Source organism: Scyliorhinus canicula, chromosome 7 (genome assembly GCF_902713615.1).
Source record: "Scyliorhinus canicula chromosome 7, sScyCan1.1, whole genome shotgun sequence".
Lineage (NCBI taxonomy): Eukaryota > Metazoa > Chordata > Chondrichthyes > Carcharhiniformes > Scyliorhinidae > Scyliorhinus > Scyliorhinus canicula.
This window is the reverse complement of record NC_052152.1, coordinates 88808672-88823411: the sequence shown is the minus strand read 5'-3', so window position 1 is coordinate 88823411 and position 14740 is coordinate 88808672. Positions and strand designations below refer to the sequence as shown.

General features: G+C 43.8%; 1 protein-coding gene across 3 annotated transcripts in view; it reads left to right on the top strand.

The window, feature by feature from the left end:
- The first annotated feature begins 1006 nt into the window (after positions 1 to 1006).
- The window catches only part of zdhhc23b (zinc finger DHHC-type palmitoyltransferase 23b), a 37484-nt gene continuing 23750 nt past the window's right edge, over positions 1007 to 14740 (top strand). For 2 of the 3 annotated variants that reach the window (XM_038802422.1, XM_038802420.1), the window contains exons 1-2: positions 1007 to 1547; positions 8573 to 8730. In XM_038802422.1, coding sequence (XP_038658350.1) covers positions 8594 to 8730 — 137 coding nt within the window. In that variant the 5' untranslated portion in view covers positions 1007 to 1547; positions 8573 to 8593. Of the gene's footprint in view, positions 1548 to 8572; positions 8731 to 9745; positions 9942 to 14740 lie in introns of those variants that run through there. The other variant, XM_038802421.1, reaches the window with a different exon arrangement.

The following is a 14740-nucleotide window of genomic DNA, read 5'->3' as shown; positions in this document are numbered from 1 at the left end:
GTATCGCCTCCAGCAGGACGACCAGCTACAACCCCCGGGAGAATGGGCAGGTGGAGCGGGAAAACGGGATGGTTTGGAGGGCCATCCAGCTGGCCCTTTGGTCCAGGAACCTCCCAGCCTCTCGCTGGCAGGAGGTCCTCCCTGATGCACTACACGCCATCCGGCCACTACTGTGCACCGCCACAAATAACACACCCATGAAAGTCTTTTTACCTTCCCCAAGAAGTCCACATCCGGGGTGTCGCTCCCGACTTGGCTCGGAGCTCCAGGACCGGTCCTGCTCCGTAGGCACGTCTGACTCCACAAGGCGGACCCCTTGGTGGACAGGAGACACTTGCTCCACGCCAACCCCCAGTATGCCTACGTGGAGTTCCCCCCGACGGCCGCCAAGATACTGTCTCCCTCCGGCACCTGGCACCGTCAGGTTCCAGCCAAACACACTTCCCCACCCACCCGCCACCCTCCCCTCCCCCAGCACTCCCAACATTAACCCCACCAGGTCCATCCCTCCTTCTCCTGCCCACGCAAGAGGACGAAGAAGATTTCAGCACGCTCCCGGGGTCATCTGACTGCAGGCCAGCACCAGCACCGCCAGCACCAACGTCGGTGACACCAGAACCGCCAGCACCGCCAGCACCGACATCGCCGCCACCGTTACATCGCTCCCAGCGAATCGTCAAAGCACCGGATCGACTGAGCCTCTGACGGGCACCGGACCGTCAAAATGGACATTTATTTTCTTTCCCCACTCACTTTATAAGACACTGTACATAATTCGCAACATTGTATATAGTTCCACACCACCCCCGCCGGACTCATTTTTAACAGGGGTGAATGTGGTGAACCATTGTGAACACCTGTATTAGGGGATTTAAGGTAGGACCTGTACTACAGGTTCGCTGGTAGCCCCTGCCGGCTAGCTCCGCCCACTAGGAGCTGTATAAATATGCATGTCCTCCATTGATCTGCCATTTTGCCAGCTGCAGTCGGAGGCCACACATCTGACTGCAATAAAGCCACAGTTGTTCCCAATCTGAGCCTCCGTGCAATTGATTGTGCATCACGTGCCTTTTACAGTCATTGTACTTAAACAGTTAAAACTTTCACTGAACTGGCAAGTCTCTTCTTCAAAGAAACACCAGGTGCTGTCTAAAGGAGGTTTGGGAAAAGAGAGGGGTCCTTCTGCATCCCCTTCTCCCTGGATTAAATGTAGCTGAAATTTATGAACTTCTAAGAGAGTAAGGGACTCTGTTCAAAGCCGAATGTGCGCGGTGGCCGGGAAAGTGCAACAGTTACTCTGTGGTAGAAGGTACGGGAGCAGGAAGTGTCAGAAAGGGCGCGCGGGGTTCCGGGACGAACTTGGGGAATTCGGAGCCGCGCGCTGGAGCCCGGGAACGCGGGCGCGCGCGGGGAGGGCGGAGCCCCAGCTCGAGAGCCCCGGCAGTGTGCAGCGAGAGACAGACGCGGAAGTGAATGGAGACCTGTTGACCAAATGCTGTTAACCCTGAGTGAATGAAGTGGGGCAGCGGAGAGCCGGCTGGACACAGGTACGTGGGCCGGGGATTGATTGGTATCCAGTGGAAGGCTGTACCTTGATTCAGTGGAACCTTTTTAGACTATGTTACAATAGACAGGCACGTCGCAAATTCAAGTTCAACAAGTCACAGCTAACAATTTTATCGCAAGCTTCATTTTGTGAAGGGCATTTTTCCCGATATAGTTTGCGGAAAGCATTGTAACGGGTATTTGTTTCCGAGAAGTATGTAAGCTGTGCAGGCTTGGAATTGTTACCGTCGTTTATTTTAAAAGATGTACGCAGTTGTTAGCCACTGTATTGTCTTAATTGGAGGGAGATTTAAGATCGTCCATACGCACACTGTAGTAATTCGAGTGAAATTCTGGAGTCAAATTGATTTTCCTCCCGTGATAAATGTTCGAACCAACCCCCGCCCAAACTAGTTTTCACAGCAGCCAGAATTAATTTTTCTAGGGTCATGGTACTTGTGTTGATTGCCTTGTATTACTTTACAATACAAGGAACATTTGGGGCATTTAGCTTCTTGCTACAGTTGGTAAGTATGATAGAATTAATTCTGCATATAACATTTTCGAACATGATGGCAAATATTTAGTCTGCAGAATGCTTTAGTGCAGGTGATCAGAAAATGAATGATATACAAATATTTAAGATTTTTAACAACTATTTACAAGGGTGCCTAACGGTATACAGTGTATTTATACATTGCGATATGTTAGGATCTTGCTAGAATTTTAATTCGGTTTTGGGAGTCCAACCTGTTACAACCTGTGCAATATAAATGAGCAATTTGCACTCTCCATGAAGGGCATTGTGTTGATCAAATTGGTTACGTAAATAAGATTTTATATATATATATATATTGTCTGATACAGTTGAACCAATTATGAACAAATTAATACCTGGTTCTATTTTTATAGTAGAGGAAGAGGCCAAACATCAGCAATATAAAGGCAGAACTAAGTCAAGGGAGGAATTTAATGTTTTTAATACAAGACTGAAATAAGCAAAGGCCCTTGGGTGATCCAGTAGAATCGCACCCTGCCAATGTTTTACCATGCCTGATGGACTTGCATCATTGAGTTGGTTTTGAATCTGAAGTTTGGTGCCCCATTGGGCTTTGGTGACATACCAGGTAATTTATTTAACTAGTAGGCATTTAGAACGCATTTTGGTGACGTACCAGGTAGTCTCTTTATCCAGTAGGCAGTTGGAACACAAATTGATTTAACTTTTGATGGACAACTATATGTAATGATGTTCACAAGTGTATATTTTTTTATTTTTGTATGGGTCTCCATTTGGCTGTCATATCCAAGTACGGATAGAACATGCTGAGGGGGTGGCCTGTTTGAAATCTAATAAAGTATAGAAGAGAAGAGAGACCTGCATTTATATAATTTTCTTCATTACCGCCAGATGCTCAAATTGCTTAGCAGCCGGTGAAGATTTTTTTGAAGTGTAATCACTGTTCTAATGTAGGAAATGCGGCAGTTAATCGGCACCACACAAACACACTCAAACAACAAGGTGATAATGACCAGATGATTTGTTTTTTTTTTTTGGGATGTTGATTGACTCACTATAATTCCTCTACTTAAATAGTGCCATGTAAGGGAGGGCTTGATGAGATAGATGTAGCGGAGGCATTCCCATTTATGGGAGAATTCAAGTTAGCCATAAATACAAGATGGTCATTAAATCCAAGAGAGAACTCAGGAGAAACTTACTCCAAGTGATTTGAATACTGAACTCCATGCAACAAAGAGTAGCGTTGATGTATTTAAGGGAAAGTGCGATTTTATATATACTCGAGGGAGATGGGAATAGCATGTTTTGCTGAACAGGGGTGTTGGGAAGCTTGTGTGAAGTACAAAGATTTGCATGAGGCTTTGTCGAATGAGCAGTTTCTTTGCTGCATTAAGTGAGGGATTAATTTCAGCCACGTTACTGTGGGACATGTGAGAACAGAGACTAATTGAAAATGGGAGGTCAGGTGGCTTTACCATCTTCCTTTCTGTTAGAGCTTCAGTGATGGAGCTTCCGAAGTAGAGTAGAATTCCATGTTCCAGTATAGTGTAGGCCGGGGAATAGGGGAGGAAAATTACTTGTATAAAGATACAATTTATCATAGGTGTATTGAGATTCTTTAACACATTGAACTCAAACAAATAACTGATTAAATATCGTACTTTCCTAGAGAACATGATGAACTGTGCTCAATCCTTATTTTTTTCAAATGTGTAGCTGTGCAATATGATTTTGTGTGTTTCACTGAAGCCATATTCTGTTGTAAATATAGTAAATACTTGGCAAGCTTCAGCTCTATGATTGCACATGTGTCTGGTCATGAAGGAGAATCATGTTAGAACTTCAGAGAGTGCAATTGGCTCCTAACACAAATCTGACACCACAAGACTACGTATTTGGACATTTGAGAGGATTACTTTTACCTTGGAGCTCAGCGACACAGTCCTTTCCATCTTTGGATTGTACCGATTTTCATAATACTTGAAGAGTCATTCAAAACCGCGAGTTATCAAAAAGGTTGAGTATAGTGCTGGTAAGCTTACTAGGAGGGGAGACTTTATATTTTGCTTTGGCTTTATTGCTTTCGCTCAAGGGAAGCTAATATGTAGTCTCCCAAGCTAACTTGCAACTTAGCTCCTAATTGAAAGCATTCTGGTCTCTAATTTTAGACTGGTTATATAACAACGAAAAAGAAAATGCTCCCTCTATTTGCTGGACTTGTTTGCGCACCTTGCATAAAAAAGGTGAACTGAGAATTTTTAACAACTCTTGAAATGGTAGTTTATTTTGATTTATAAATGGCAAGTTTGGTAATCTAGCCTTTTCTCTCATATCTTGTAAGCTTTATTTCTGTTCTCCATCCCAGATTACTACCTTTGAGACTGGAGGGATAATGGCTCTATGTCACTCTAACCAATGTATAAATTGTAATAATTAAAGAATAAGACACTTGCCTCTTTAAACTTTTTTAATAGTTTCTAATAGCCAGTTATAATGCAATACCATTTTGCTTAATTTCATAGGGAATCAATTTTGGGTTTAATTTGTTGAGCCAAATGTTTCAATAAGGCCGATGGGGTTCTACGAAAAGGAATGTGAAGCGATTTGGAAGTTTTTCTGAATGGCCCACATCCAATAATAAAACTCCACAAGAAGAATGGTTTATGATAAAGATTTCAAAATTCATATTTATTTATTGGAAATATGCATATGGGTGGCACGGTGACAGTGGTTAGCATTGCTGCCTGACAGTGCCAGGAAACTGGGTTCAATTCCAGCCTTGGGTGACTGTCTTGTGTGGAGTTTGTATGTTTTCTCCATGTCTGCATGGATTACCTCCCAGGTGCTGCAGTTTCCTCCCACAGCCTAAGCGGGTTAGGTGGATTGGCCATGGTAAATTGCCCATAGTGTCCAAAATGTTAGGTGGGAGTATGGGGTTCCAGCGATAGGGTGGGGGAGTGGGCCTTGGTGGGGTGCTCATTCAGAGTGTTGGTGTAGATTCGATGGGCCGAACGTCCTTCTTTTGCACCATAGGGATTCTATATTTTAATTTATTGGTTACTCTTACAAAAGACTTGTTAACATGGATATTACATCAGCTGTGGAGCTAGTTGTTCTATCTGTTTCATTTGACATTGTCAATCAAAAGTGGTTTTAGGTGTTAAAGCTGTGTATTTCTTGAAAAAAAAATTTGTAATTTGTTCAATTGCTTTTTTCGTGATCAACTACACACATTTAATATCACCAGCTGTGATATGGTTTCACTTAGTGGTTTGCCAATGTGCATGTGTAATGGAGACTGGAGGTGGACTGTCAGTGATCAAAAGTAGATTATTTCTTTTTGAAGCAGAACAAATGGCAGAACATTGATTAATGCCTTGTGTAAAATGCATCCAAATCATTATGGAGCAATGGCAGGTGATTGAAACTAACTAAAACTAGGTATTTTGAAACCTGTTTGGCATAAGCAGTTGCTGATATCTCGTCTTTCAACTTAGCTGTCAGCTTAGCTGACATTTAGTATCATTTTTGTCTCTAAATTTAGACCGGATATATAATTACAAAAAAAAATCCTTTTATTTGCTGGGCTTGTTCACGCAGCTTGCACAAAAAGTGAAATTGAAATTTTAAATTAAATATTACATTAAGTGCTTTTTTGTTTAGATTTATCTTGATATCAATTGCAATGCACTTTTCTCTGACTTGTAAGTTTTGGTTCTGCAATATTTATGTTGTCCATCCCATGTCTCTAATGAGACTAGGTCTGGAAATTACTCCATGTCACACATTAGTGAGAATATAAAGTGTACTAATTTGAATCCATTTTTTAACAATAATTATTAGTGTCACCAGAAGGATTACATTAACACTGCAATGAAGTTACTGTGAACATCCCTAGTCGCCATACTCTGGTACACTGAGGAAGAATACAGAATGTCCAATTTGCCTAACGAGCACGTCTTTTGGGACCTGTGGGAGGAAACCGGAGCACCCAGAGGAAACCCACGCAGACACTGGGCGAACCTGCAGACTCTGCACAGACAGTGGTCCAAGCTAGGAATCGAACTCGGGTCCCTGGCGCTCTGAAGCACCAGGCCTAATCTCTGTGCTACCATGCCACCCTACTAATCTGAATCCTATAATGTAATTTCAAAGTATTTAAGTTTCTTGGCTTTAGAAGATTGTCATGTAAGAGCCATCCTCATTTGACATCACCTGACCCTGTCCTGTCAGTACATTCAGTAAATTTAGTGGAAGACCTGTTTCATACTATGTTGGTCTTTGTAGGATTGATTATTCTTCTCAGATTCATCAGGACAAGTTAGATGCATAAATTCAGTATAACATTTGTAACTAATTTTTGGGGGACTCAATTAAATATGTTGCTGTGGTTGAGCATTCATTAACATCCTGTGGTCTGTAGTTGGTGTCTTCTGCTAAATTTGGAAAATACCTTGATTTCTTAAAAATACTGAATATTCTTGCATCCATCTAAGAAATATTATGGCCATACCACATCTTCTCGATTGGCAGAGCATGGGAAGTCATCTTTCCATCGCCATATTTCAAAATGGATATTGTATATGGATGAGCTCATAGGGTCCTAGGTTCGATTCCCGACTTGGGTCACTGTCTGGGCAGAATCTGCAAGTTCTCCCTGTGTCTGTGTGGGTTTCCTCCGGGTGCTCCAGTTTCCTCACTCAAGCCCCGAACGATGTGCTGTTAGGTAATTTGGACGTTTTGAATTCTCCCTCAGTGTACCCGATCAGGTGCCGGAATGTGGTCATTGCTGTGTTAATGAAAACCTACTTGTGGATTACTATTAACAAACCAGGAATAAATATTTCACTGTGACAATTTTTTCTTTTATTGTTCTTTGAATATATTCTCCTTCTTGTACCCTTCTCTGTTCTCCACAATCGCCTTCGCTCTGCCAAATATTTCAATTATGGGACAATGGTCCCTACCCCAAGATATTTTGAGGATGAGTTACTTTGGGGAAAAAATGGATTGTTATAACAAAAATGGCTAATTTTGCTTTATTGGAAACAACAAAATATATTTACAAAGCAACTTCAATGCGATGAAACTTCTTGAGGTGCATCACAGGAGCATGACAGAGCAAAGTCTGACACTGCACCGCGTTATTAGAACATGCAGTGCAGATGGAGGCCATTCGGCCCATCGAATCTGCACTGACCCACTTAAGCCCTCACTTCTACCCTATTCCGGTAACCCAATAACCCCATCTAACCTTTTTGGTCACGAAGGGCAATTATCATGGCCAATCCACCTAACCTACATGTCTTTCAACTGTGGGAGGAAACTGGAGCACCCGGAGGAAACCCACGCAGACACTGGGAGAACGTGCAGACTCCGCACAGACAGTGACCCAGCGGGGAATCAAACCTGGGATCCTGGCGCTGTGAAGCCACAGTGCTATCCACTTGGGCTACCGTGCTGCCCAAACGTCAGATGACCAAAAACTTTAAAGATTTTAAGGAGTGCTTAAAGGAGGAAAGTGAGTGTATTTATATCGCGTAAGGTACAAAATCCCCCTTCCACGGATAAAGCTTTTCCATCCTTCATGGGTGGTGTCCCAGGAGTTCCCAGCATCTTAATTCCCTCCTAAATAACCATGAAGATCTTAACGCTGTCCAAGTGTTTAGAGCTATGCTAAATCTTCATTAATATCTAAGAAATTGTTGGTTTGCAGTGTAGCATGTGTTCAGTAATGTCCTGTAGCCTGAAAAGTCACTTTTTTTTTGTTTATGCAGCAAAATCTGTTACATTTAATTTTTTTAGTAAGTTGCCGTGTGCAAAAAAAAAAACCCGCTAAATGAACAAATAGTTCCCACCCAGTGAAATATACACACAATATATAGTATGAACTTGAGTCTAATTTCTTTAAGGTGAGCCAGTGCATGCCCTAATGGAACATATTTTCCCTTCTAAATCAGACTAGTCTGAGTAAATGGCCAAACCTCCTCAGACAGAACCTTCCAAACCGCTGGGCTTCTTGCATCTGGAACGGCACAGGTAGCAGACACCCCCACCACTATTTGGAGGTTCCCCTCCAAGCCACTCACCATCCTGATTTGGACAGGGCTAAATCGTTGGCTTTGAAAGCAGACCAAGGCAGGCCAGCAGCACGGTTCAATTCCCATACCAGCCTCCTCGAACAGGCGCTGGAATGTGGCGACTAGGGGCTTTTCACAGTAACTTCATTTGAATTCTACTTGTGACAATAAGTGATTTTCATTTTCAAATATATCACTGTTCCTTCACTGTCACTGGGTCAACATCCTGGAATTTCCCTTACTAACAACACTGTGAGTGTCCCTACACCACATGGACTGCAACGGTTCAGGAAGGCAGCTCACCACCACCTTCTCTCAGCCAATTGGGGTTGGGCGATAAATGCTGGTCTAGCCAGCGGCATTCATATCCGCCAAATGGGATTTGGGTATTATGTAATTCTCAGCATTATTTTTATTGGTTTAGGTGAATGAGCAAAGGCAAAGAATGATGAAGAAACACTCTACGACATGTGATGAGGATGGCACTCTCTGCTGCTGTGAGTACATTAATCACCATGGAGAGAAATCGCACATACTGGCCAGCTGCTGTGACTGTGTAGATCTGGACGAGGCCTGCGACAGGTCAGTGATAATGTTAGTGATGTCAGTTTTTAATTTTAGGTAATTGATTATACTGGTCTAAAGCAAGCATCTTGCGTCTCTTCCTTTCACGTTCAAATAAAGTTATGACAAGCCTGAAGAGAGTGGATTGCAAATACAATAAATTATGTAGTTAATTTGCCCTGCCTCAGTTTTGAACCCAGTGCTAAGTAGATTTTAAATGAACAATCTTGAAACAGCAGAATTAAAACCTACAAAGGTACTTTATTTGATGGTAAGTAAAGAAACACATGATAACAAACTCGGTGGGTTAATTGTGCAATACAATCACTTGCCATTTCCCTTTAGGTTCTGTTTGGAAATCTGAATTAAAATTTGCTTACAATTCGTTGTCCTAAATATTTGAAGGTGTCCAAAATAATAGGTGTCTAAAATATGGGCCTATGTCTAAGGATGTTTTTTACTAAGCCATAATAAAAATAATAATCGCTTATTGTCACAAGTAAGCTTCAATGAAGTTACTGTGAAAAGCCCCTAGTCGCCACATTCTGGCGCCTGTTCAGGGAGGCTGGTACGGGAATGTTGTTTAACATTTTAGCATCAATTTGACCCTTTGAGAATTAAATTGAGTACACAACTAGTAGCAATGTTTTGTTGGAATTGAATTGGTTTCAGCCATTTAACCAGAATACAAACAAAAATTGAATATTATTTGAGCATAAAATAAAATCCTTGTTAAAGGGAAAAAAGAAGGTTTTGTATTTATTGGGCACTTGTTATCACCACCAGATGTCTCGATGTTTCAGTGAATAAAGTATTTTTGATATGTAGTCACTGGTGTAATACTGTATCGGAAAAGCAGCACCATTTCCCCATCAAACAGCAATGTGATAATGACTAGATATTCTCTTCTTTTTTAAAATGTTGATTGGACAATAAATATTGGCAGGATACGAGGGATACCTCTTCTGTCCAATCTTTAAAAAATGGCCTGAGATTTGTTTATCCACACAGACCAATGCGGCCTTGGCTTAACGTCTTATCCAAAAGATGGCACCTCCGACAAGGCAGCACTTCCTGCACTGAGGTGTCAACACAGGTTTCTGCTCAAGCTCTGGATTGAGACCTAAACCCAGAATCTTCTGACTCAGGAGAGGTGCTATCAACTGAGCCATGGCTGATGGAGCCTTCCTCTTACCCTTAGTGTTAAAGAAGGTGCTACAAAGTTTCAGGTCTGTTTTCGGTATTTTCAAGTATAGCAGTGTTAAGTGGACTGAATCTATTATGTTCAGCAGAGTGCTCATAATACCCAATATCTAATTGAGTTTGTTAGCATTCAACCTCCAATGGTTCACAAGAGCAAGTTTTGGGCAAGAACAAGACATTTGATGAATTATATGGCACAGACTTTACTGAATGAAGCCTTGCGTGATCAACCCAGCTAGATGTTGGAAAAACTTTCAGTTTCTGTATCTTTCAAGCTCTCTGAAAAACTACTAAAGTCCAAGCTCCTTTATAGATCATAATTTTCCTGCCTCAAAAGAAAATATCATATAAAACCTCATGCCTGATCTATTCACAAACCCGTTTGTGTTTGAGGAATGTAAATACCAACTACTTACAAGACTTCCTGACACTGTTGTTAAAGAGTTGGTTTAGTAACCGTTGTCTTTCTAGACTATTGTTCATAGATCCTTCTATCTAATTGTTTATTACCCTAAACACTAAAGTTACATCTTAATCACCAGTCCTTGACTTCATTACTGTTACAGATTTCATGATAGCAGAGTGGTTACCACTGTTAATTCATGGCGCCAGGGACCTGGGTTCGAATCCTGGCTTGGGCCACTGTCTGTGTGGAGTCTGCACGTTCTCCCTGTGTCTGTGTGGGTTTCCTCCCACAAGTCCCGAAAGACGTACTTGTTAGTTGAATTGGACATTCTGAATTCTCCCTCCCTGTACCTGAACAGGTGCCGGAGAGTGGCGACTACTAACTTCATTGCAGTGCTAACGTAAGCCTACTTGTGACACTAATAAAGATTATTATTATTATTTCCAAATACAGCACGTATTTCCTACAATGCTACAATAGTGAATGTAGAAAACAAGTTATGCTGCCTTCTGAATTGGCTCCATCGTGTTTCTCATCTGTTCGCTGTCCCTTGGTGCTTTAATCTGAAAACTAATGCGAGTATGCTGATGACCCATCGCTCCATCTCATCACCACCTCTCTCAACCTCTCATGCTCTCTAAATTGGCAAACTGCTTGTTTGCCATCCAGTGTGGGATTCCTCCCACAAGTCCCGAAAGATGTGCTTGCTGGTGAATTGGACATTCAGAATTCTCCCTCTGTGTACCCGAACAGAAAGAGACCTTGTAGCTTACCAACTTAGGACAGGATCAGAACAGATGTATAGTTAACCGGCCCCCAAGAACAGTGCTCAAACGTATCCTCCAACCCAGAGAAAAATTTGTTCATTCTTGCTTTAGTCAGATGCATCCTGTATAAAACATTGAATTGAGTCAAACTTAGCTGAGCATATGAAAACGTGGAAGTGACCTTGTGAAGTGCCTCACTCCTCACCTCACCATTAGGAATGGGACCCAATTCACCCTCCCATTTCGTCTTCACTTCACGCAATGTATCAGACTCCATTGAAAGCATGTAGCTGTAGATGTGCGAAATAGTCTCCGTCAAATCCAGCCAAAGCCAAAATCATCTTCAATAGGAAAGAGAGTGGCGCCAAGGGAAAGGAGGCCTTGCTCGAAAAACTGTAAACTTGACAAGAGTGGAACCAGTGGTGGAATTTCTCTGCTGCTCAACTCTTGCTGCCTTCATCAATCGCGCTTTATAGGATATTATTTCCCCCCTAAGGACCACCTTAAGGGCCTCCCATAGCGTTGGAGTTGAGATTGACTCCGTTTTAGGAAATTTTATATATAGTCCAGTCCTCAATGGCTGTGGACATGTGCTCACAGATGTTCTTATCCTCCAGCAACATTGTGTCTAACCTCCATGGCGGATGGTAGGAGGGGCTTGATCCAGCGCCAAACCAACAAGTGCAGGGCATGGTCCGAAATCACAGTTGCTGAGAACTTGGGTCTTTCCTTCCTTCAATGGTGGTGACTATCTACCACGAAAATATCAATTCGCGAATAAAGCCGATGAAGATGCGAGAAAAATGAAAATGAAAAACCTGTATCGCCTGGGTGCAAAAATCACCAAGGATCTACCCCCCGCCCCCATCTACTCCATGAAAGACAACAAAGTCCTGCCTACGCCTAACGGAAGTCAAGATTTGGGCTTGGAGTGGTCCAGCCTAGGGTCGAGGACACAGTTTGGGTCCCCACCCAAAATAGGCTGATTCGAGTCTAAATCTGGGTGGAAGGTCAGCAGAGTATTAATAAAGTTGGTGGTGTCCAATTCGGGGCCCAGACATTAACCTTAACCACTGGGGTGCCCACCAGAGAGGTACAAACATTAACATACCGGCCAGTGGGGTCGGCCCAAACCTTTTGTGGCAAAAACTGAACCATTTTAGCCATGAATATTGCTGCACCCCTGACCCTACCATTGAATCCCAAGTGAAAAATCTGTCTTACCCACCCCTTCCGAAGCCTTGTCTGGTCTGTGATGCACAAATGGGTCTCTTGCAAAACCACCATCAGAGTTTAAACTCTTAAAGTGAGCAAATACTCTCAACCTTTTTTTTTCATTATATTTTATTCTCCTTTTTCACATTTGTTATCCTGTCCTTGGAAGTGCATAATGAATAATGCCCACGAATTGTAGAACCTCTTCATCCTTCCCCTCAGTTCAAACTTCTTAAGATTTCTTTCCCCCCCCCCCACCCACGCCAGAGCACAGGATGGAGAGGTTGCTCTCCAATCCATCAGGATCCGCCTTCGGGCGATCAACGAGGCGAAGCCTACAACATCTGCCTCCGCACCCGTTTTCAACCCTGGCTGGTCTGCCACCCCGAATATGGTCTCCCGGGAGTCCAGTTTCACATGCACCACTTTAGAAATTACCCTTCAAAACCTCCTTCCAGTAATCCTCCAGCTTAGGACGGGACCAAAACATATGAACGTGATTAGGCCCCTCCCCCGAGGCAGCCACTCTCCGGAGCACCTCACACCAGAACCCCCCCCCTCCATAATATCCTCTCACAACTCTTCCTCCCACTTTGTTTTGATCCCTTCCAGTGGTGCCTTCTCCTCTTCCAAAATAGCTCTAAACCGCCAACACCACCCCCTTCTCCAGTCCCTGTCGTCAGCACCTCCTCCAGCAATGTGGAGGCTGGCTCCACTGGGAAGCTCTGTATCTCCTTTCTGGCAAAATCTCGAACCTGCATGTATCTAAACATTTCCCCCTGCTCCAGCCCATACTTCACTTCCAGCTCTTTCAATCCTGCAAAACGACCCCTAAGAAACAAATCTTTGTGTCTTAATCCCCTTCTCCTCCCATTTCCGAAAATTTTGATCCCACTTCTCTGGCTCAAATCTGTGGTTCCCCCAAATCGGCATTTCCCTTGACCCTGCCCCCAACCCGAAGTGTTGAAAATGAAATGAAATGAAAAATCGCTTAGTGTCACGAGTAGGCTTCAATGAAGTTACTGTGAAAAGCCCCTAGTCGCCACATTCCGCGGCTGGTACGGGAGGGCGAAACTGCCTCCAAATTCTCAATGGATCTATTATTACCGGACTCCCTGAGTACTTCCCCGGGGCTATCGGGAGCGGCACTGTTGCTAGTCCCGACCCCCTGCACAAACTCTCCTCCATTCTGACCCACTGGGAATCAACCCCTCTGACCCAGCTCTGCACCGTCTCCACATTCGCCGCCCAGTAGTAACACATCAGGTTTGAAAGACCCAAACCCCCAGCTTGCCTTCCCCTCTGTAGCAGCACCTTTCTAACTCCGGCCACCTTCACTCCCCAAATGAGCGAAGTGATCATTCCCTCAATCTCTCCGAAAAAAGCCTTTGGCAGGAAAATCGTCAGGCATTGGAAAATAAACAGAAATCGTGGCAACACGTTCATTTTAACCGCCTATACCCGACCCGCCAGTGACAGAGGGAGACCATCCCACCTTGCCAGATCAGCTTTCACACTCCCCACCAAACTAGAAATGTTGTACCTGCAGAGCCCCCGCCCACTTCCGGGCAACCTACATCCTTGGGTACCTAAAGTGAGTCGCTGCCCTACGGAATACCAGCCCCCACCCCCGGCTGAGACACCACAAAATACTCTTGTCCGGGTTTAGTTTGTACCCCGAAAAAGACCCAAACACCCTGAAGCAGCTCCAATATTCCCCCCCCCCCCCCATCGACACACTCGGTTCCGACACGTATAACAGCAAAACATCGGCATATTAAGACACCCTATATTCTATTCACCCCCGCACTATTCCTTTCCATACCCCCGAGCATCTTAATGCGGTGGCCAATGGCCCAATCATGAGTGCAAACACAGGGGGGGTCACAGGACATCCCTGCCTCGTCCCACGGTGGGAAGAAAAGTATCTTGAGCTGATGTTTTTGCGAACGCTTGCCATCGTCTCCTTATATAGTAGCTTTACCCAGTTCACAAATCTTGGTCCAATCCCAAACCGCTCCAGAACTGCCATCGAGTACCCCCATTCAGCCCGGTCAAACTCAGCGTCCAATGCCACAACCACCCCTGTTTCCTTCCCCTTCGCTGGTGCCATAACCACGTTCAATCCCCTTCCAATGTTTGAAAAGAGCTGTCTCCGTCTCTCGAACCCCATCTGATTTTCACCTATCACCTTCAGTGGGCACTCCTCCAGTCTACCCACCAGTACCTTCGTCAATACTTTTGCATCCACATTCAGAAGCGATTATGGGCCTATACGACCCACACTCCATCGGGCCCTTATCTTTTCTGAGCAACAGGGAAATCGATGCCTGCCCCAAGGTTTGTGGCAACACCCCCTTCCCTATTGCCTCTTCAAACATCCCCACCATCGGGGGTGCCAGCTTATCCTTGAATTTTTTATAATATTCCACCGGAA